Raw genomic sequence first — 23,195 nt, forward strand, 5'->3', positions numbered from 1 at the left:
TATAAATACTTGGTTCAAAAGGAAGTTTGTGTGTGCGTGAAGGACTCTGAGGCTTGACATGGCTTGTGGGACTGTAGAAAATCAGTTTTAGAAATATTTTTTTGTCCTTGGGTTATGAAAAGAATGTTTCAAGGTGATTGCAGGCTTCAGCACTTAAAGTTGTTCAGCCTCTTCAAATATTAAGCGAAGAAGCACCACAGTCTCTTACATAATGAATAAGTCATGCCTTCTATTGGCTTTGCGTGTCGTTGATGAGAATTGTCCAAATGTGTATAATTTGCTCAAAGTATAGGATGGAATTCAGTGGAGACAGCAAGTTTTTAAGATGCTCTGTGGGATGAGTTTAATCGCCCTCCACAGGATAAAAGCTTATTTGAAGTTCAAACATATATTTTGGGAGGCCATCCTCATTCTAACTCTTACGGTTCTGTGTAAATGTCTCATAATGAGGATCATGCGTGAGTCTCTTTTGCAGTGGGCTTTATAAAGCTCTGGAAGCAGGTTGTGTAAGCTTGCTGTTTTGATAATGTGTAGATCATGCTGGGGTCAAAGTCCCCTCTACAAGCCAGATGAAAATAGTGGAAACTTTTTTACAATACCTTTGACCTTGGATGTAGGCCAGGTTGTAATATCTATCAAGTTAAAAGCTAACAGGACCATACAAGTAAAAAACAGTTCTGAAACTTGGGATAGTTATGGCAGCTGTGTTTTTTTAAAAAATAGAACTACACTTCTTTAAACTGGCCTTTAAAAGATAATGACTGTAAACGGAAACTAGGAAAAAACGTTATATTTGCAGCGTTGTCCATCCTGTTTGTTCTGAAAAATCTTGGGATAGCAATGTGTTTGGAATAAAAGTACTTTGTATGCATCTTCTCATTAACTCTGTAAACAATGCAGCTTTCTGATTGCTTCCATTTAGCAGAAGAACATCTGTTTGTGGAGGATAAGTCTCTAATCAGAATGACAATAAATTTGTAGTGGTCACTTCTGTAGCTGTAGCTCAGTGGCTTTCCTTGCAGAAGGTCCTAGATCCCACCCCTGGCAACTCAGGGAGGGCTTGGAGTATCAATGCCAGTCTGTGAAGACCAGGGGTTCCCACACTGTGGCCCGTGAACTTTGTCAGATATTATATTCATATATACATTTTAATTGTATTCTTCTTGTTTTTATTACTTACCGATTGTACTATAGTGTATTCCACGGTAATCAAACTGTAATACAATAAAATACAATTTTATTAGAAATAAGCAATATATACAATTAAAATAATACACCATCTAGCACAGTGCAGATCATTGTTAAAAACAGCCAGAAAATTTATTAAGTGGTCAACCAAGGTGAAATGTTTGGGGATTACTGGTGTGGACAGTATTTAAATGGATGGTCCAATGGTCTGACTCGTTATAAGGCTACTTTCTATATTCCTAACTAACTCATTGCAAATTAATGTTTGCTTTGTGGGATGGCTCAGGGGTAGAGCACATGCTTTGAATGCAGAAGTTCTCACATTCAAGCCCAATCATCTCCAGGTAGGACTGGGAGAGATGCTTTTTGAAATCCTGGGAAGCCACTGCCAATCAGGTGGGACTGAGCTAGATGGAACAATGGTCTGACTCTGTATTAGGCAGCTTCCTGTGTTCTCTCTCATTGTTCACCTGTTGCATATAACAATTTTGCACTGCAATCCTAAGCATGCTTCAAATCCCACTGAGTATGTTTCAGGTTACTGACAGTAAGAAGTTATATGTATAATACAGTAGTACCTTGGGTTTCGAGTTAGGCTTGAAAACAGACTCCCATTGCAGCCATTGGCATTTGTGGAGAGGGGTTTAACTGGACAGGAAAGGCTTATTCCTCTCTGTGTCTCTGTGACTCACTCTCCCCTCTTGAACCCTCCCCATGTGGCATCTAGACTTGAAAAGCAGCTTCCCTAGCTGCCAATGGAAAGCTGTTTTCAAGCCTGATTTTTGTGAATGCATGTGTTCTGTGCAGAGTTAGCTTTGTGCATATTGCAGCTGGGGAAGGGAAGGGTTAATGCTCCTCTCCTCAGCTGCTGTCTCCATGAAGACTGCCACCCTCTGGCATTTAGACTTGGGGGGGGGAGGGAACTGAAATGTGTTTTTCAAGCCCAATTCACATGTGAGTGAATGAATCTGTGGGTGTGAGTGCATTAATGGATGTGTACAACCTTTGCTGTCATATGGCCCCTGAAAAGTTAGGCACAAGGGAATATGGCCCTTAGGCTCCCCATTACTTCTTTTAAGAGATACAGGGGGGGGGGGAATGCCACAGGGTTCCTGCAAATGGGTGGAAGACATGGGCCTCCGTCGTTGTCATAGAAACAGGGATACCAAGACAAATCCTTTACATGACTAGCAATGCTGCTTTAATTTTGTGATATATTGTGTGGTCTTTCATATGTGGCTGTCTGCTTTGGTTATTTAAGCTACATGGTAAGCTAAGGTATCTTTGATTGTTGCTCTTTGCTTTCAATGAAACTGTTAATTGCATAAGTAACCGGCAGCTACAAAACTTAACAGAGATCACTTTAGCAAATGCTGTTGTAGTTGCTACAACTGTGGCACCCTGTGTAACTGGTAAGCCTTAGAGAATCACTTGAATTGCTTAACTGATGGGTTCAAGGACTCTTTCTGCTTGTACTGTAGCTCTGTGTGTGAAACACACTGAGCCATCTTGCCATTTTCCTCAGTTCAGGGTCTGTGACATTAGCCATGGAGAAGGCATCCTTGTGCAGAGGGATATTTGTCTTGAGATTGGAAGGATGTGGTGTTGATGAGCAAGAATAAGCCTATCCTTACTCAGTAATCCTGTTGATTAAATACATTTTGCTTCTGGGATTAGGAAACTGGAGAGGTGGGAGCAAGAACAGTGTAGGTGAAAGAGAAGAATCGTTTCCCTTGCTCCTGCTCTCTTAATTCCCTTTTCCATCAGCATACATACATACATAATTTCATTTGTATGCTGCCTTTCTACAGTTCAAACCATTCTCAAGGCAGCTTGCAACATTAAAAATATGTAACTATACAGCTTATAAAAGTAGTCATAAAGAAGAAATAAAACATTAAAAAATACACAGTGAAATTTCCACATAAATCACAACAAGATCTAAAATAAATACGGTTTAGTGCAGCGCATGGGGATTTGCTGAGCGGGCGGCTCGGTTCGGGGGCTGCTCATGGGCCAGTTAAACAACCCCTGTGGGCCGCTTGTGGCCCATGGGCCTTAGGTTGTCTATTCCTGGAATAGCTCCTCCAAACTCGATTGAAATTCCAAGTTCAACCTAACCTGTAGTTAGGTTTTGTTCAGGTCTGGAGCCAAGTGGAAATAGCGGTATGGCAATAGAGACTACCACTGAAAAAATCACCATGCACACGACCAGTGTTAGAAACTGAGATATGAAAGCTAGGAGCTAAATGGCACCTTAAACCTAGGTTATGGGTGCAATAACAGAATGTAAGTGCGCTTTTTCTATAACAAGAATACAAAGCTGAAAATGAATGCACTGCAGCTAAAATATTATGTTCATTTTTCACATGGTCTAGTCCTTCCCCTGCCCACCCCTCTAATATTCTTAAGAGGGTCTCTTCTCCAGTCTTCAGAGAGTGGCTGGAAGTGGGGAGGCAGAAAAAGGTCCCTCCTTTCCTCAGAAACTGCTCGCGCTAATGAAATTCCCTGCCTAGAACAATGGGAGTTTTGAACACTGCACATGACAAAACCACCCAGCCACCCCCAAATTTGATAATGAGCTTCCACACCAGCGATATCATATAACTAGTTATCTTTACTTAACAATTTTTCCACAGTAATTGGAAATCCAGATTAAATGTAAAATATATGGGCCGGCATTCGATGATGATGTCATTTGGACAGTGCAGAAAAGCTGCATGCACGAGCAGCACCTATTTCACAGTAAACTGCTGCCTGGAAGCATTCTCAATGCGTTGCTAGTGATTTGTCAGACAGCTATTGTACTAACTTCCTGCTCTGAATCTGACTAACGTGGGGAACAAACTTAAGTTACAATGCTAATTATAGAAGATTGGCTGTCCTATCTGATGCACGTTTCTAATCATGGATAGAATCCAGTGGTAGCACAGATAATGTGCAATACTACCTTTTGCCACAGGCTGGTTCAGGAATACTTTCATTTTCTGATTAAGTAATTAATGATGGAAATGTGATGTTTAAATAGCCCAATATGCTGCTTGGGCGTGGATGTTATTTTGGAATAAGGAAGACAGCTGTGGTTTATGATATTTTCTTTCTTCATTGTCATTCTTCCATCCCTTGTTTTAGACATTTTTTAAATTTTTTATTTCGGTGGAGTTTTTCAATCTTTAACCTTTTCAGCTGTTTTTCGTTGAACTTTTAATCCCTGCAAATCAGATAGATAGTCTGTTCCTTCAGTACCTTTCTGTTACTGGAAATCTGATGATAGCAAGCTCAAGTGTTTCTCTTAGGAATAAACGTGTGAAATTCAGGGCACAAGCATTCATTTAGTGGTGGATTTCTCTCTTTCCCATTAACATGGGGGTTGGTGAGAGAAGGAAGGTTTATGAATAAAACACAAAGAAAATGCAGTGTTATTGATTTACCAGTTTTGCGCGCACTTGAGGTTTTACTGTAATGGAGGGAATGCTTGCAGATTCATTGAGTTGAATCTGTAATGAACCTTCTGTAAGCAACAGAAATAAAAACAATTCAGTCCAAATGGTCAGTATTGCAGTTTTTCCATTTAAAGTTGTTATAATTTCAATGAATAAGTCTTCAGTTTTCTCTGTTGCCTTTTATATAACTTCCTTTCATCACTCAGCCCTACCTTTCCCCTCCTCTTTAATTTGGGTTTTTGGCTGAAGTCCATAGATGGCTACAGGGAGATCTGCATGCAAATTGCAGCTTTCTTTAACATTCCCCCAAATTCCCCTCCATTCTTCCACCTCTTCTGCATTGCAAAAGGCTTTTAAAGCTCCCCTGGGTATAAAATAAACAATTTGCATTGTTGAATAGGGGACTGTAGTTTGGGAAACTGAAACAGAAACCCCCACTGTGATATCCCCTTGGGGTGTCTGCATGTAACTGGGCTCCTTGATTAATATTTTGAATGAGGGGAAGCCAGCTTGATGGTCAACAGAAAAGAAAATGTACTTTGAAAGCACATACCTAGGAGTAAGCCTCTCTCTAAATAATGTGAGATTTACTTCTGAATATGCATAGGATTGTGCTGTTGATGTGACTAAGAGTCTGGCACTTCTTACTATTTAACAGAGCTGTTATTAAATCTCTTTGCTTGCTCTAAACTAGCCTTCACCAGTCTGCTGCCTTCCAGATTGGACTTCAGCTCCCCAAAACATTACACTGTAGTTTAAAATATATGGAGGGCACCAGGTTAGAAAAGGCTGCATTACACTAGTATAGTGTTCTTCCTCCAGCTTACTGTCTGTATGATTAGAATTTTATTACTAATTAGTCTTATCTATTTTAGGTGGACAAAAATGTGCCCTTCAATGCCTGAGTTAAATTGAGTTTCAGATTCCTTGGTTTGTCAGCTGCTTGCTGGCATGGTTCTTTAGACTTGTGATTTAATGTGTCCGCTCTGATGTAAGCATCCTCTTGAAGGAAAACCCCCTCTTCTTAGGAAGTCACAGGCATGTGAATCTGGTTTGTCAAAGTAAAGGAGGAGGAACAAACAGGGACATGATAGCAAGCAGGCTTTAAATAAGGCAAATGACTCTGTATGCTAAGCATCCATCAGCGTCCTTTCCGAAGAGGAAGTGACACACAAGCTTTGGCACTCTCCTTACTCAGTTGGCAGGATTTGCAGCAAAGCACAATATCTAGCTGTTGACTTGCCCTTGAACATAAAGTATTTGCTATGCAGTGCCTGTAGTGAAATGGACACCCCCCCCCCCCCGTGAAAGGTCGCTTTTAAATAACTGGTCAAAAGCATGCTGTTTGATTTCGGGTGTTAGGAGGCAGGATGGTAATATTGAGACTTGTCAATGCTCACAGCTTCCCCCAACTGCCAACAGATGGGTTTGGTTTAACTGCTATAGATTTGTTTAGGACATAGAAACAGCTTCTTTGGATCAGACCAGTGAATGGTCCAAATGCTTCAAATTGGATCTGAATGGCAATTTCAACAGCATAAGATACTCAAGAGCTCTTCTATGGCTCTTGGCTGTTTCTGTCTTCATTCCATTAATATTTATAAGTATTTTGATACCCAGAACATTGACATTATTAGTATGTCATTGATATTTACTGCATGGGTTTTTATTAAAAAGTGTTGGATGTATATATTTACATCTTGTATCCTGTCCACACACAATCCTTCGTGGTAGATTAGATTAAGAGAGTCTTGCCAAGATTGGTTGGCATCCTTCTGTCTCAGGACACAGTGGAAGAGTGCACCTTTGGGGTGAAGTCAAACTGTTGTAGAGTTACAGCACCTTCTGCTGTGGCTGTAGAGACTAATACGGGAGAGGCATGTTTCATTGCAGCTGGGGCAGATGAAGGCGTTCAGTTGTGCTGCTGCAGGTGTAGCATGACATTTCTTTCTGCACTCCTCCCAGCAGTCATCCCTCTTCTGATCACTGTTATAGATATACAACCTGACAGTCTGTCTCCAGGCACTATGGTCATCTGCAAGGGATTCCCACGTGGTGGGGTTAATGCTGCTAGCCTTTATGTCACGTTCGCAGACATCTTTGTAACACAAGAGTTGGTCTGCCAATGGACGTGGGGCCTGACGTCAGCGCCCTGTAGACCATGTCCTTGGGAATCCTGTCATCTTCCCTTCTGTGTACATGACCAAGCCAGCGTAGACGTCGCTGAGACAGGAGAGTGAACATCCTGGGAATGTGGACTTGGAAGAGCATATCTTTGTTTGAGACTCTTGTCTTGCCATGTGGTGCCCAAAATCTTCCTTATGCAGCACATGTGGAAGGTATTGAGGCATCACTCCTGGCCAGGTGTAAGTTGCCCACGTGTGTCTACCATAAAGCAAGCAGCGTGCCCAACATGCACATCTGGTAGACCATCATCTTGGTATTGGTTGTTCGCATCACATTCTCCCATAACTTTTTGGAGAGGCGAGCCATTACCGTAGCTGCATGTTGTGCAAATGGAAGATCTTGTGCACAGCTTCCGCTGATAGGACTGGTTAGCTGAACCTTGCCCACATAGTACAGTCGTACCTTGGTTCTCGAATGGAATCCATTCTGGAAGTCTGTTCGACTTTCGAAAGCCAAGGCGTAGCTTCTGATCGGCTGCAGGGGCTTCCTTCACTCAATCGGAAGCCGCATCGGATGTTTGACTTCCAAAAAACGTTCACAAACTGGAACACTTCTGGGTTTGCAGCATTCGGGAGCCAAACGTTTGAGTCACAAGGCGTTCGAGAACCAAGGTTCTGTACAAGCTGTTAGAAAGAAAATATTCATTTTGCCTTAAATAGTTCATTATGTCATTTAAAATGTACATTCTGTTACCATAACCTTGGTTTTCAAAATGGGACAATTTTTTTTACAATTAAATAAATAGTAACAGGAAACATTTATAACTGAATTAGTCATTCAGGGGCTACAAGTTTAAAGGAAATACTCAGGCAGGGGTCATAGAAGTAGGATTTTTAAAATATTTTTAAATTGCAGGAGTCATATGACAAATAGTTTGCTCTTTTCCTAGCCCTTTCTGCTGCCAAAACTACTAGAGGGAATTCCTATAGATATCTGCTGTCTCTTGTTATCAGTTCATTTAGTTCTGTTTACTTCCAAGAGGACAGAACAGTTTATCTTGCTCCTTTCAAATTAACTGCATGCATAGAATAGAATAATCTTATACGTTTCCTTACAAGAAGACAGAATCAGCACTGAGAACTGGTTTGGTCTGAAAGATTGCAGTCTTCTTAGCAATCCTAAAGTACTGGTTTTGTTATACCGCAGGCAGGAAACAGTTGGGTTGTAGTTTAGACCCAGCCCAAATCAGTAGCTTCCTCTTAAGACTGTGACTTTGTTGTTTCTATTTCCAGAGTTCCAGAGTTATTTATCCATAACTTTCTAGGGAACTGAGCCTATATTTTTTAAAAGGCTAATTTAATTGTAATTTGTTGTGGTTTATAGAACAGTTTCTAAAGCAGGGTTGCTAAGCTGTTTGCGGGTTTCTGGCTTGGTTTGAGGGATCTTGAGGGCGGCTGCTGCCAGCAGCATCTTTTGGGTCCATTGCACAAAAAGTATACAGCCCACTCCCTTGGTGACTTTCGGCAATTCTTCTGAGCTATGAACTGGCCCTGGGGAACAGTATCTGCTCAAGTGAAAAGGGTGTTGCTTACCGTGAAAAACTGTCTGGCCTTCCTTTCAGCGACTATTGAAAAGCGAATTGAGGGATTTCTAAGTAAAGGTAAAGGTACCCCTGCCCATACGGGCCAGTCTTGCCAGACTCTAGGGTTGTGCGCTCATCTCACTCTATAGGTCGGGAGCCAGCGCTGTCCGCAGACACTTCCGGGTCACGTGGCCAGCATGACAAGCTGCATCTGGCAAGCCAGCGCAGCACACGGAACGCCGTTTACCTTCCCGCCAGTAAGCGGTCCCTATTTATCTACTTGCACCCGGGGGTGCTTTCGAACTGCTAGGTTGGCAGGCGCTGGGACCGAACGACGGGAGCGCACCCCGCCGCGGGGATTCGAACCGCCAACCATGCGATCAGCAAGTCCTAGGCGCCGAGGTTTTACCCACAGCGCCACCCGCGTCCCAAGGAGGCAAAAGCCTACGGCACCCGGTATTCCCAGGCAGTCTCCCATCCAAGTACTAACCAGGCCTGACCCTGCTTAGCTTCCGAGATCAGACGAGATCGGGCGTGTTCAGGGTAGTATGGCCGTAGACAGGGATTTCTACATCAGTATTATTAGGGGGAAATGAGCCCATGATGACCATTAATAAAGCAAATTCTTAGTTATTTGATTTATATCATCTGTTGGAAATCTGAGATGAGATACCCACATAGCTGAAGTTGCCCTCAACTCAAGTCACCATGAAGCAAAGTCTGAAATAGTTTACTGCTGTGGAAGATTAGGCTGGAAAATGATCTATACATATAGCTTGTAGGCTTTGCAGATATTTATTCAGATAGATACAAGTAGAAAGTACCGCATTTTTCGCCCTATAGGACGCACTCCCCCCCCTCCAAAAATGAAGGGGAAATGTGTGTGCGTCCTATGGGGCGAATGCAGGCTTTCGCTGAAGCCTGGAAAGCGAGAGGGGCCGGTGTGCACCAACGCCTCTCACTCTCCAGGCTTCAGGAAGCTCTGCGCAACCCTCGGGAGACCGGCTGCGATGGCTGCGCAGAGCTGCCTGCAGTCCCGGGCTCAGCGCACTTCTCCCCATCGCCAGCCCCACAAGCTCGGGGGACAGTGGGGAGGCGGAGCGCGCCTTCCCGCTGTTCCCCGACCTGGTTCTTCCCCCCAAAAAAACTAGGTGCATCCTATGGGCCGGTGCGTCATATGGGGCGCAAAATACGGTAGCTCTGTTGCTCCAGCTTCCAGATGTAACACAGACTCCAACTCATGGACAGACTCCCTGATTGTGCCTTAATCATTTATATAGAAGGCATAGGACCCTTGCAGCTGGCTTGGCTGACCTTTCATCTCTCATACATGGGGTAATTTGTGCCCATGGATGCAATCAATCCTTTGTGTCCAGTTCCTCCAACATATTCTTCTCTATACTCACTACAGGTTACAATAGTATAGAAATTGCCACATAAAATATTAGAAAAGCAATGTTGGGAAATTGTGTTTATTATCTTAAAAATGTTCTAATCTGACTTCCAAATGCTTGTTCAACAAAAGCTTCAAATTGTCCTCTGGAAGATTGTTGGGCATTGGTAGAGGCCAAGAAAGGAAGAATTCAAAAGCTGTGGAACAAGCATCAAATACAAGCATCAAATATGTTTGTTGCAAAGGCATGAATGACAGTGGCTGCATCAGACCTGTTAGAGGAGTCCTCAGCCTTGTGTCACTGTGTAGAAAGCTTTTGTGGCAATCATCCAGGAGCACTCAAGGTCTCTTGAGTCTGAGCCACTGAAGGGAAGGGGGCTGAGCCACATTGACGTTCCATTCCCAAATCCCAGGGCCTCTTGATGATGACTGCAGACAGAAGTTACTCTCATGAAAGGGTTAGTGGGGGGGGGGACTTTGGGTAACCTCCCTGTCAAATCTCATATAATAACTTTTAATGCCTCCAGAAATGGCAGCATATGATTTTCAGGGCAACTATTCTTCAAGTTTGTCTGAATGTATCCCCATTCACTCTAAAATACATACAAATACAATGGTACCTCAGTTCTCAAACGAAATCCATTCTGGAAGTCCGTTCGGCTTCCAAAACGTTCGAAAACCAAGGCGCAGCTTCCCATTGATTGCAAGAGCTTCTTGCAGCCAGTGGAAGCCACGTTGCACATTCGGGTTCCGAAAAATGTTTGAAAACAGAAGCATTTACTTCCAAGTTTTCCGCATTCAGAATCGAAATGTACATTGACGGAGGCATTCGGGAACTGAGGTTCCACTGTACCTATCTGTATTTCTCTGCCTCTGAGAGAGGATCATACGGGGCTGGGGAAGAAGGCTGAAAGGTAGTGCAGTTAAGACTATGCAAGAACATTAGCATATAATTCTCCGTTTTTAAATATGCTCTTCACCAAATGAGGGGGGAAATTCTGTGCTTATTTCTACTGCAATAGTTTAAGATGCTGCTTAATTGAAATACTTTATTGTCACTTGTACAACTTGTATACAGTGAGATTACACAAATTAATTAACCAAATTAATGCTGAGTGACTACAAACAAACAATACCACCAACACTCTCTTCCAAAACAGAAGATGAAAAATGTAGTGGGGTGTGGAACTAGTGACTTTCCACATATTGTTGGGCTCTCAGCTCTCGTCGGTCTCAGCCAGCATGGTCAATAGTCAGGATATTGGGAGCTGGGAGTCCCAGCATCAACTGGAGCAGGGCAGTCCAACCTCTCAGACCAAGCGGGCTGCAGGAGTACTTTGACACAGAACCCGCATGCCACTTAAATTTCCATATCATAAATTTAAGTGTTCACAATATAGGTAATAATTAATATAAAGATATGTAATTAAATATAATTAAGTGCACAATTAATAGATTTAATATCCTAAAATAGCATGACATACAAAGTAATGTCTGTTCCATGCTATCCCGAACCCCAAGCTACTACAGCTGGACAGACTCCTCCTACACTGCTTGCGTTTCATTTCATTTTCTCTTTCCTTCCCTTCTGTACTGTGGTGGGGAAAGAGAGCATGCCCTGCTCTGTTATCTATTAGTGGCAGATGGAAGGGGCTGATCAGAGCGGTCTTGACAGAACACCCACCCCCCCTACTCTAGGGTAAAAGGCTGAGAGGGCAGCTGTGCCATCATAATGTGTGCGCATAGACAGGACAGACTGTACCCACAGTAGCTCTACACCTCTTCGAGTGGAGAAGGAACCAAGCAGTGGTTCAAGAGGGGCTTAAGGCAAGCCCAAACCATCTCGGGACTCAGCCCTGGAACAACTTCTTTCCAGTGGCATACAAAAGTGGGCTGTTTAGGCACACCAAGATCTCCTTTCGCTTACCACCTGATAAATAACCCCACACAGAGGGGTGGAGGCTGCCAAGTTCACAGGGTGGGGCTTCCAGGGAGTCTTGTGCCTCCGAAGCCTTTGAGAGAAAACACGATAGCTCTGGACTGGCAAGCGAGTCCCATCCACAGAGAAGGAGCTCACACACTGCATTCTGTTGGCTCCTCGTCTTTGCTGAGAAGTGCATTCAGCAGACGCACCAATTCACTGAAGAGAGAGACCCACCTTGCTTTTCCCTCCCTCATGTGGAAAATCCCTCCATGTTTTTTTGTTCCTTCCCTTCCCTCCAAGTTTGTCTGCCATTGCCGGAGACCTGTGTTCCGCTGCATCAGATACCGTAGCTGCCACTGAGGCAGGCAACCAAGGCTTTGACTGAAATAGGCAGTGTGTGAACCGCCACAAGGTAGACTGCGGGTGGCGTTGGCAGCAAAGCAGCGGGGGCTGAGGAGAAGAGCGACTTCCAGGGCACATGCTTCAGTATGGAAAACACAGATAGATAAACTAATCACCAAATGGCACCTTAAGCCTAGATTACAGTTGCCACAACAGTCTGTCTAGTTGCCATTCTCCTCCCCTCCCAGAGGGTTGATGTTCATTTCATTTCTATACTGCTTTAAATCTCAACACAGTTTAAAACACATTAGAACATCAAATAAAATGATCTAGAATAAAACTGGCAAGAAATCTCCACAGATCAGCCAGCACGCTGTCGTGCCCCAGCGTCTTGGTGCTGGGGCATGTGGGGGTGTGCATGGCATCAGAAAACGCAGCTGCACACCAGCCAAATGGTGGAGATGTCAGTCACCAAACCTGGCAACAAGACATATTCACTTGGCCGTAATTGGACATGCTCCTAGAGCCCAGGGAATTCGGAACACTGGCAGGCTTTATTACTGCACAGGTTGCAAAATTTGCCTTGGCTACAAGTAAGTTGAGAGCTAGGCACCAAGACAAGTATCATAAGGGGGAGTGTGAGAAGTGGAGTGCGTAACTTACGCAGGCTTTCTCCAACAACTTCTGCTGCTGTATATTTCTTCTAATTACTGACATTGTTGTCAAAGGCCACCAAAAAAGGCCTCGCAAGTCTCATGTGGCCCATAGGCCATGTGTTGGACCAGCCTGACCTTGCGATTGTGTGTCTGCCCTGCTAAATTTCGTATTCTCCAACCCACCCATTTTCAGGACCAAAGTACAAGCATTCTGAACTCTTAAAAAAATCCAAAGTTAATTCTTATCTCGTGTGTCTCCTATTTATGACTCTTCCATTTGCTGTGCTGATAACATTTTCTTTTAAGGAATGTGTGTCTCCTTCAAGTATCCCTACTTGGAACATTTTCTCCTAACTTCATTTGAGTCAGCATGACTACTTGTGATCAAGCTATGAGCTTTGGAGAGAGTAGAATGAAATGTAAATCAGCAATGTTTTGTTGGATGGGTGGCTGGATATCATAGAATGGAATGACTGGGGCTGCTACTTGCATTCCTAAAAACATAGTTAGCAACTGTTATTATGGTCTGGAAATGCACCCATACTGCTTTGTGTGTCAAATGCCTCTTAAAATAAAAACCCAGTGAACAAAAACTAGGCATTCTAATGCAATAAATTATGTTTGGTGTGTGTTAGAGTATTCAACCTTGTAAGGTATGTCAGTATTAGCCTCATATTGCAAATGGAAGGATGAGAGGTTTGTTTATGGCCATCTAATGAACTCATTCCAAAGGCAAGATTAGAACTATAGACTTCCTGGTTCATGAACCAACCTCTGCCACTATGCAACAGTTGAAGTTGGTTCTGTGCTCTTCAATGCCTTGAAATAAGGCATTCAGATGCCTCATCCAGTTGAGACTTTCCGGTTCCCTTTTCCCACTGAAAATTTGCAGTGTTCTGGCTTAGAGAAAAGTTTATAAAGATCGCTTGCGCTTTTAAATGGAAACATGGCATTAATGGTTTTTAAGTAGCAGAACTTAAAGGGAGCTTATGAGTGTTGGAGACTTGTTTTCTTTTGGGTTGAAATTCGGTTGCCCATGGGTACAGAAACGGGGGCATTCTGTATTGCAGTTGGGTATTGGAAAAGCTAATGCACGAAAACTCCTCTAGATATGGACATCTACACTATCTTGATCTGGAACTGGGAGAAACAAACCATGAAGCTTGGCTTGGAATTACATGTGAACCAACATTCATGGTTTGTTTATCTCCACGCAAGCTGATTAGTAGAGGCCAAGGCATAGTACAGTACTTGTTTTTCATTTGGGACAAACTAGGAATGTTGGCCTCACGTAAAGCTAGGTCAAGTCTTGTGGTTTGTTTCTCCCAGCACTGGACAAGACAGAGTGAAGTGTAGTATACATTTGAGAAGTATGCACCAGCATTTAGCTCACTTACAGTAAGCAATGGTTTCTTTCCTACTGTGGCTTACTGTAAGATATGTTCCAGCCCAATGTCTGTTACGTCTGTACGTGTGCCATTGAATACCAATAGTCTTGGAAACAATTATCATAGAATGCTTGGAAATGGTGAATTTAGAAGTTTGTATTTGTTTTAGATCAAACTGCTCTTGAGGACGGCAATCTGGAATCTGCCACATACATCTAAACCTGAAGCAGCAGAAGTGCTGGTGATGCAGAAAGCTTGTTTCAGTGCCAAGACCATTCCTCCACCCTCAGTGTTTTTCAGAGAAGCAGAAGTTTGGCCCACAGTTCATCATAGTCATTTGACAGAATTCTCTGAGAGCAGCCAAGCCTCGTTGCAAGCTGCATGCTTTTCTATATTTGGTTTTGTTTAATTTGATGGTAGAGTATCCTGGCTGCCACTCCTGGTGTCCAGCTATATTGCACCAACAGAACTTGCTTCTCTTTCTCTTTAAAGAATTTGTTGTTTTTATGATGTCAGTGCTTTGATGTCTTTAGAACCAACTGTGCCTTCCCTTTTCCTCTCTGCCCAAGTTAAGCGTTTCAGAAAGATCATGTGTTTCTCAATAATTCTCAAAATGTTTTCTTGTTAGGAAGTAGAATCTTAAGTGCTTTATATTTCTTATGACCTTTAATTTAGCTGCTGTGGTGGTGTAACGCCTTCACTGTGTCCCTTTAAACAGTTTCTTGTTCTGTGTGAAGATAAGCCCTTCCTCTCTTATCATAGAGCACTTCTTACTTTAAATTTGCAAAGGATTCTGATGTTCCTAAGCCAGAGGTTTTCAACCTTTTTGAGTCCAGGCGGAGCTTGTAGCTAGTGCTGCTGCAACAAATAGCCATGCAAGCCTTTGGGAGGCAGAGACATGAGAGGGCATCAGAGGAGGGATGCGGCACCCCTGACCATCCTTCAAGGCACCCCAGGGTGCCACAGCACACAGGTTGAAAACCACTGTCCTAAGCCATTAAATAGCTCTGAGCCAGGGTTGCATGCACTTGGTTAAAACTCGTTGAAAAGTAATTCAAAATCTGCATTGGGCAAAGAAAGGTTCTGTGGGTTGTAGGGGCGGTTTTCATCCTTTGCCATAATTCCAATTTTGTTAACTAAGGCAGAAGCAAGAAGCCTTGGAAGGCAACAACCACTAGAAATCCTGTTTGGCCAGCTTTCATCAAATGCTCCCACACATTTTCAAGCAGCCATCATGAATAGAAACTTTTTATACTAATGAAAGCTGAGATTTTCAGGACGTTGAATTATGTGCCCAACATGGAATTGTGGTACAGTCATACCTCATGTTACGTCCACTTCATGTTACTTTCTTTCAGGTTACATCCCGCGGCGACCCGGAAGTACCGGAAAGGGTTACTTCCGGGTTTCGCCACATGCGCAGACACGCAAAATGATGTCACACACATGTGCAGAAGGGGCGAATTGCAACCCGCGCATGCACGCAGACGTGCCGCTGCGGGTTGCGTTCTTTTCATGTTGCGAACAGGCCTCTAGAACAGATCCTGTTCACAACCAGAGGTACCACGGTATACACTCAGCGCTGCCCTTAGAATGCTACCATTACTAGCCAGTTGCCTGGTAGTTCCCTCACATAGCTCAGCTGTGCTCTGTAGTGTCCTTGGGAAACTGCCATCAGCCAACAATGGTTCTTAAATAAGAGATCAAATGTTAGACCCCTTAAATAAGGAGGACAGGTCCTATTGGCAGGCTGTGAGCATTTGAGTAAAATGAATTTACATCGTCACACATCTATATTTAGTTTTGTGATTGGGTTGTTCGGATCAGTGGCTAGGAGTCAACTAATGAGTCTTATTAGTGGAAGCACACACAGGTACATTAACCAATGGTGGTTCCTGCCCCATCATGTCCTCACTGCCCTATCAGAATTGAAAGGGAGAGGGGAGAGAATCTGGAGAAACACTAGAACAGTGTTTGTGGGGAGTGGGGTGTTCATTTTTTCTGGCAAACAAAAAAGCTTGCGTTGATGGAACAATTATATCACTACACTAAATTCCACCCAACCTGTTTTTAATCTGGCTGAGTAGATTATTGTAAGAATTTGGGTTGGCAACGTGCTATTGATATCCCACCTCTGTTCCATCATGGAACTCAAAGTGTTGTATTTGGGGTTGTAGCCAGGCTCTGGCCAAACCCAGACTAGGTTAGATTCACAACACCACAGTTTGGAAATAAGTTATGCAACTTTCTATGTTAAAATGTGCAGAATTACTTTGGAACAAGTTACCTTTATGCTGTAATAAATGATTCTTGAAACATGAACCTGGTAAGACCGATAAAGGCTTTGATGTGCCAACCTCACTTCCTTTTGAAACATCTCTTTTGCAAAGACTCACCTTTTTCACAGCCAATTATCTAATGTAAGCTATTCTTCCGAGGTTGGAAAATGCACTGGCAAGCACCACCTTACCTTTGCATATGGATAGACCTGCACAAATATATTCAGAATATTTATTGCATGCTAATAAGTACTTCCGGAGGGGGGCAGAGGGATGAAGTTTTGCTTCATATCTGGGCTGAAGGAAACTGAATTCTTGTGTCTGGACCCGATACTAGTTTTGTTCTCTGGGTCTTGTGTACATGACCAAATAGTATTATCATTGGATGAGCTGAAACTATTACCTCTTTTGGCCTTATCTGCTGCTTAGCCACCTTAAGAGTAAATGTTCAGTAATGCAGCCTCCAAATAGTATATTAGCACTTATATGACTTCAAGCTGTTTGAAGAATAACTGTCCTAAAAAATAAAAATCAGTACCATTTAATTATCACTCTGTAGAAGCAACAGCTTATGACTCTGTAGCCAAAGAAATATTTCAGTAACCTGTATTCACTTGATTTTTCTGTTTGTTTCCTAATCTTTTTATCTTTGCTGTCCTAGACGTCAAGAAAGATTGGTCCGACCACGCCCTGTGGTGGGAAAAGAAGAGAACATGGCTCCTTAAAACTCACTGGACCTTGGATAAGTATGGAATACAGGCAGACGCCAAACTACAGTTTACTCCTCAGCACAAACTCCTCCGACTTCAGCTCCCCAACATGAAGTACGTGAAGGTGAAAGTGAACTTTTCTGATCGAGTCTTCAAAGCTGTGTCTGACATCTGCAAGACCTTCAGTGAGTATCTGCTGGTTATGGAGCCAAATGTTGCCTCTTCATGTGTCAAGCAGCTTGCGGCAGCCGTTCTTGATACCTGTTCCGTAATGCGATAGTTATCTGAAGCATCAGCTTTCTAGCAAATGCAGATTAGCCTGCTACCTCTGGATTGATTCTTCAACTTCCTAAGGGTTTCTTATTGCACATGGCCCTTGTGAAAATAGGAAAGAAAAACTTTTGGCTGGTGGAACTAGTAAAATACCAGTCAGACAGTGGGAATCTGTCACTTATGCACAAATATATTGACTACTTGAGGAATTTATACCACACAGATTAATAAAATACCCAGAGCAGCATACAACACTTAGAAACACATTTAAAACATACAAATTAAAACCATGCAGAAATATAGCAAAAGAAAAACATAAAATCATTGGGAGCAGCACAAAAACAACAAATCCAGCCAAGGTCAGATATATATATATATTTTAAAACTCCTTGCCTTTAACCAGTAGGCACCAGGTGAGGCTCCCTTGAGAGAGCATTCCATAGGGCAGTTCCACTAAGAAGGGCTTCTCCCAGGGTAACCCCTGGCAAACATCATATGAACCTGGAACAGGAACCCTTGAGGATCTTGGTTGTGAGGGCAGGTACATGTGGAGACAGGTGGTGCATCAGGATCCTACAAAGATCTGAGATAGTGAAGCGGACTGATGTCATGGGTACTGCTGGTTCAAAGACACTAAAGAAGGGGAAAGCAGTGTTATTTCCCCTATGCAGCTTGTACAATGAAGGAACATTGTGGCAGGCGAACAGTTGCATGCTCTCCAGACATTCCTCTTCCTCTTGGCTTCCTTATGGTACAGCCCCAGACACTTGGAATTTGTTATACAATTTAAAATAGAGTTTATTGGGGGTTTGTGTCCTTGAAATTGTGGTTTAACATGTGGATTTTTCATTGGCTTGGTAAAGGAATGTTCATCCTGTCAGCATCCCATTGAAATCTGGCAAACACGTCTGGTTTCTTGTTTTGTTTAAATGGTTTTGATATACTTGTGGATGATATCTCCCATCGGCTGGAGCTCAGTTGGCGCCTTAGTTTCCAAGGAGTTGGGAGAGCTTAATGGAATGGCAGAGGCTTGAGGAAAACTCCTGTGTAGAGGCTAAATCAACCTCCAGAAGGAACAGGGCCTTCTCTGTGGCCATTCCTAGACCTTTCTCACAAGAGAGTTGCGTTAGGCTTTGTCCAGAAAGATTGCAGGGATGGGGTGGAAGACCATTCTTTTTTAGAAAGGTGCCTTATACAAAATATTCCATGATTTGGAATATAAAAGTTGCTGTAAGTTCTTTGAAAGACATAAAACATGCTAATAGTTTTATGTTAATAGATGATAATAGTACATTCCAGAATGGACTTGCCTTCATTGGAGGTTTTTAAACAGAGGTTGGATGGCCAGCTGTCATGGATTATATTAAGCACATAATTATGTGTATGAGGCATTAGGAGAGTGGTACATGTTGTACTCCTTCTGGGGTAGTTTGTAGAGTGACTGCGGCAACCCAGGCAGATTGACAGTGTTGGTTAGAGCATGATGATGATAATGCCAAAATTGCAGGTTTGATCCTTGTATGAAACAGCTGCATAGCCCTGCATTGCAGGGGTTGGACTAAATGATCCTTAGGGTCCCTTCCAATTCTATGATTCTATGGTGATGATGATGATTTGTCCACCTTTGGTCCCCACCCTGCACTCCGCTCACACCTGTGGCTCCAAGAAGCTGTCAGTGGGCTGTCACTAGGAAACTGCTGGCCAGCAAAACCAGGTGAGGGTAGCCGATGGATCTCAAATCCTCAGTGAGTTAGGGACTTCTGCTGCATGCGAAGACAAGCTCTAGTGGATGAGATCAATAGTGGGATCAATAGTCAAGAAGGTGGCTTCTGTACATGCTGTAGAGGGAAGTGGGGGGCACATGGGGCTCATCAGCCTGAGAAGGTAGCCCATCTAGGAGAAGGACAACTCTGATCCTAAACCTACAGTGCCTTGCTTTTTCTTCTTTGGAAGAAGAAAAAGCTAAGGTAGGCTAATCCCGAGTGGAGCCCATAAGATGGTGGGATGGCGTTTTGTATGCCTCCTTCCACCAACTCCTGCAGCCAAGTTGGTGCCAAACATATTGCTGTGCTTTCCTTTGGACCACATCATCAAGGCTGAGCGTGGGGTCTTGATGTCTGGGCAACCCAGGACATCCATACACACTTTGGTGCTGTTAACGCAGTGGTTTGACTTAACCTCCGGAGGAGCACTCCATTGTCTCTCAGTGCAGACGGTTGCCAACAACAATTATATAAATCAAAAGTTAATCGATAGGGCACCTTTCCCTAAACTAATAGTAGTCATTGTGGTTCCCGCCATGCTGGCTGGGGCTGTTGGAAGTCCAACAACATCTGGAGGACACTGTGTTAACTACCACTGTTTTAGTTTGGACCCTGAGATAAAACATTTTGTGAATCTTTGTACTTTTGTCCATTTACTGTATTTATTTTTCCCAATTTTAACTATAAAATTGTGGTTTTCTTGAGTCAAAATGAGAGTACCCCTAAACATTTTTTTAGAAAAAAAACACTGCCTGTATCCTTTGCATTTTAGACTGAAAAAATCCCCTTATTTGAAGGTACTGGAAGATTGGGAACTGGTCATAAGATGTACTGACACTAAAGGCAGATTATGAGGATGCTGTGTTTATAAGAAAAATGGCTATCAAAAGGCCATTCTTTTCCCATAGATCAAAGCTGCCCAACTTGTTGTCCAAGTTCAAATCTTTTTGACTCAGAGTTCAAGCTAAAGCTGCCTTAGCTCTTTAATGTTGCTGGCCTTTGTTCTTTTTTGTTGTGCTGGTTTTGGTGATATCTTTGTTGATTTGATTTGTCTCTTTTATTGGATGGTGTGTGTGTGTTTAAATTATTATGAATATTGGTGAATATAAATATTACAAGTTTAATTTAAAAGATTTATACCCTGCCTTTAACTGGAATGATAAGGCAGTTTACAACAGATGTTAATAATATAATATGAAATCTGATTCATAACACACATGTGCATGCACACATAAGAAAACGTCGTAAGAAGAGGCTCACTGGATCAGACCAAAGGTCCAGCTAGTTGAGGCCAGTTTGTGTTCTTAACACTGTGCTAAATATGTGGGTGTTTAGGTCGGTCACACACTTCCTAAGCTACAATTTATTCTAAAAGGTCCTGCCCTTCATCCAGGTTTTGCTTTTTAAAAAGCTATTGAGAGTGCCTTAGTACCAAACTAGATGTGAATTAGACAGCATGCAAGGGTGAGCTTTTAATCAGGATTGCAGTATGTGAGATTGAGAGTGGAATCCTTCCTTCCCCAGTTGCAATCTCATTGAAAATCTCCCGCCCCTCCCCACCAGGAAAAGAGCTCCCATTGATACCAGTGAAAATCTCACAGCCCTCCCTGCTTTTAAATTAACAACAACAACAATGCCTATAAATACTTTCTAATTATGTGTTTCACATCCTTGCATCTAGTTTGGCCCTCTGTCTTGCTACAGAAGCTGTGCTGATCAATTTAAAGTTACATACTGTTGAATTCTTCTTTTACTATGTCAAATTTCTACTTTGGGTTACTTGTCAGAAGCAAAACACCATTTGTGCCTCATGTCTAATAACCTTTACTAACACGCCCATCCATGCTGAGTTCTAGGATCTCTGTTGAACCATAAATTGGGAGCATCCTTAATCAAACAAACTTCTGTTTATATGTTGAGAGAGAGAATCCTTACCTACTCAGTGCTGCAGGGAAAAGAAGGGCATGGGGAAGAGCATGAATACAAGTGGGCAACCTGTAGCGCCCACATGCAGCCCTGAGGCTTTATTTGTAGCCCATGGATTCTTGTTAAAATTGGCTATTGGAATTTGCTCCCCCTCTACTTTATTAGTAAGATAAGAGTTGCAGATAAGAGTTTGAATATGCAAAGAGAAAGATATCTGAGTGCTCAACCCTGCCCATAGCATTGTTTTTCAGTCAAACATTTTGATTTAGTGTTAACAGACCACAGCAACACTTAACTTTGTATTATCTGCCTAATTCTGTGCGTAGTGTCTTCTGAGAGATGTTGGTGTCAGTATTGTCTAGCCTTATTTAAATAAAGGCCAGTTCTGAAGTGAAAACTAAGTCAGAGTTTGCAACCGGAATCTTGCAACTTGAGCTTTGTTATAATCAATCTTTTTTTGCTTTTAAAATAAAAATGGATAACTCTTGGCTGACCTATTTCTGTCAAGAGGCAGGAAGTGAGCCACTGTAAGCAAACGTATTATAGCATCAAAGTGATAGCCACAAATTGGAGAATTAATTTAAAAGCATGTAGTATTATTGATGATTGATTTTAAAATGTCCTTCCAGTTCACGTTAGATCATTTCCCATACTGATTCTGAAGGCTGGGGCAGATAACAAGCATAAACCCATTGGTACAACAAAATTGCACTTTATTAAAATGCTTCCTTTAAGAACTACAGCAACCCTAGACACACTGAGTCTAGAAAGCCAGATCAAAAGGAGGTCTTACTACTCTTCCCAAAAGTGTGTGTGCAGATTTAGCAGGTGGGAATCCACAAATTTCTTTCGGGGAGGAGGGAGAAATAGAGGGGAGCAGTCAACAAGATTTCTCTTTGTTGTTCTGAATTTGGCACAGCAGTATCATTAAGAAGACTGCCTCAAAAGTATGTTGGGCCTAACCCTGTCCACATGCTGAGATAATATTATGAGGCTGTTCTCTGGATATCCTATCTTTGGGAATGAGGCAGGTGGTGACTGAAGAGCATTGGCTTTTTAATTGGTGTTTGATTGGAACCGCTTTAAGCTTCTCTGGTGTGTTTGGTCATTTGTGTTTGCAATACAGCGAACCCTCTGGATACGAATTACCGTATTTTTCGCTCTATAACACGCACCTGACCATAACACGCACATCGTTTTTAGAGGAGGAAAACAAGGGAAAAAATATTCTGAATGAAACGGTGGACGTATCATTTTTGTGATTCATGCTGTGGCCACAGACATGTGATCTGATGGTGAATTTAGGGTGACCCAATGCAAAAATCCTGAGAATCCCTGTGGATCCATGCTTTGTAACCACGTTTTTGCACCATTGCAGCCCCAGGCAACAGTGGGTGTGTGATTTTTTTGGGGGGGCAGGCTGTAGCCATGGACATGCTATGTGCTCTGATGGTGAATTTGGGGTGACCCAATGCAAAAATCCTGAGAATCCCTGTGGATCCATGCTTTGTAACCACGTTTTTGCACCATTGCAGCCCCAGGCAACAGTGGGTGCGTGATTTTTTTTGGGGGGGGGACAGGCTGTAGCCATGGACATGCTATGTGCTCTGATGGTGAATTTTGGCTGACCCAATGCAAAGATCCTGAGGATCCCTGTGGATCCATGCTTTGTAACCACGTTTTTGCACCATTGCAGCCCCAGGCAACAATGGGTGTGTGATTTTTTTTGGGGGGGACAGGCTGTAGCCATGGACATGCTGTGTGCTCTGATGGTGAATTTGGGGTGACCCAATGCAAAGATCCTGAGGATCCATGTGGATCCATGCTTTGTAACCACATTTTAAGTGGGGAGGGAAGGAAAAACACAGAAGGCTAAGAATGCAGGAGAGGGCTATAACGTGAGGAAAGGAAGGCAAAAGTTTTCCCCCACCCACCCACACAAGCCAGCCACTGTTTAAGGATTTCATCCTTTTAAATGGAAGAAAGCATATTTGAATGCTGTGTGTCTCCAAAAACAAAAAGCAGGAAGTCAAATCAGAATTTTAAGCCGAACCTGTAATCTCTCTTCCCTTCACAAACATTGTTCCCTCCGGAGCAGGGACAGGATAGACCGACGCTCTGCTTTCCTCTCTACTTGCCTGGAGGGGAGGGGCTTTCCCTGCTCTTTGTTCCGTTTGAGCAAACACAGCAACGAAACAGAG

At 42.9% G+C, this 23,195-nt stretch overlaps 1 protein-coding gene across 6 annotated transcripts in view; it reads left to right on the forward strand.

Annotated features, from left to right (window-relative positions):
* The window catches only part of FERMT2 (FERM domain containing kindlin 2), an 87,619-nt gene that overhangs the window by 3,265 nt on the left and 61,159 nt on the right, over positions 1-23,195 (forward strand). For all 6 annotated transcript variants that reach the window (XM_083514830.1, XM_083514834.1, XM_083514829.1 and 3 more), the window contains exon 3: positions 16,984-17,217. In XM_083514830.1, coding sequence (XP_083370956.1) covers positions 16,984-17,217 — 234 coding nt within the window. The remainder of the gene's footprint in view (positions 1-16,983; positions 17,218-23,195) is intronic.

The sequence above is a fragment of the Podarcis liolepis genome, assembly GCF_965112155.1.
Source record: "Podarcis liolepis genome assembly, chromosome: 1".
NCBI classification, from domain to species: Eukaryota; Metazoa; Chordata; class Lepidosauria; order Squamata; family Lacertidae; genus Podarcis; species Podarcis liolepis.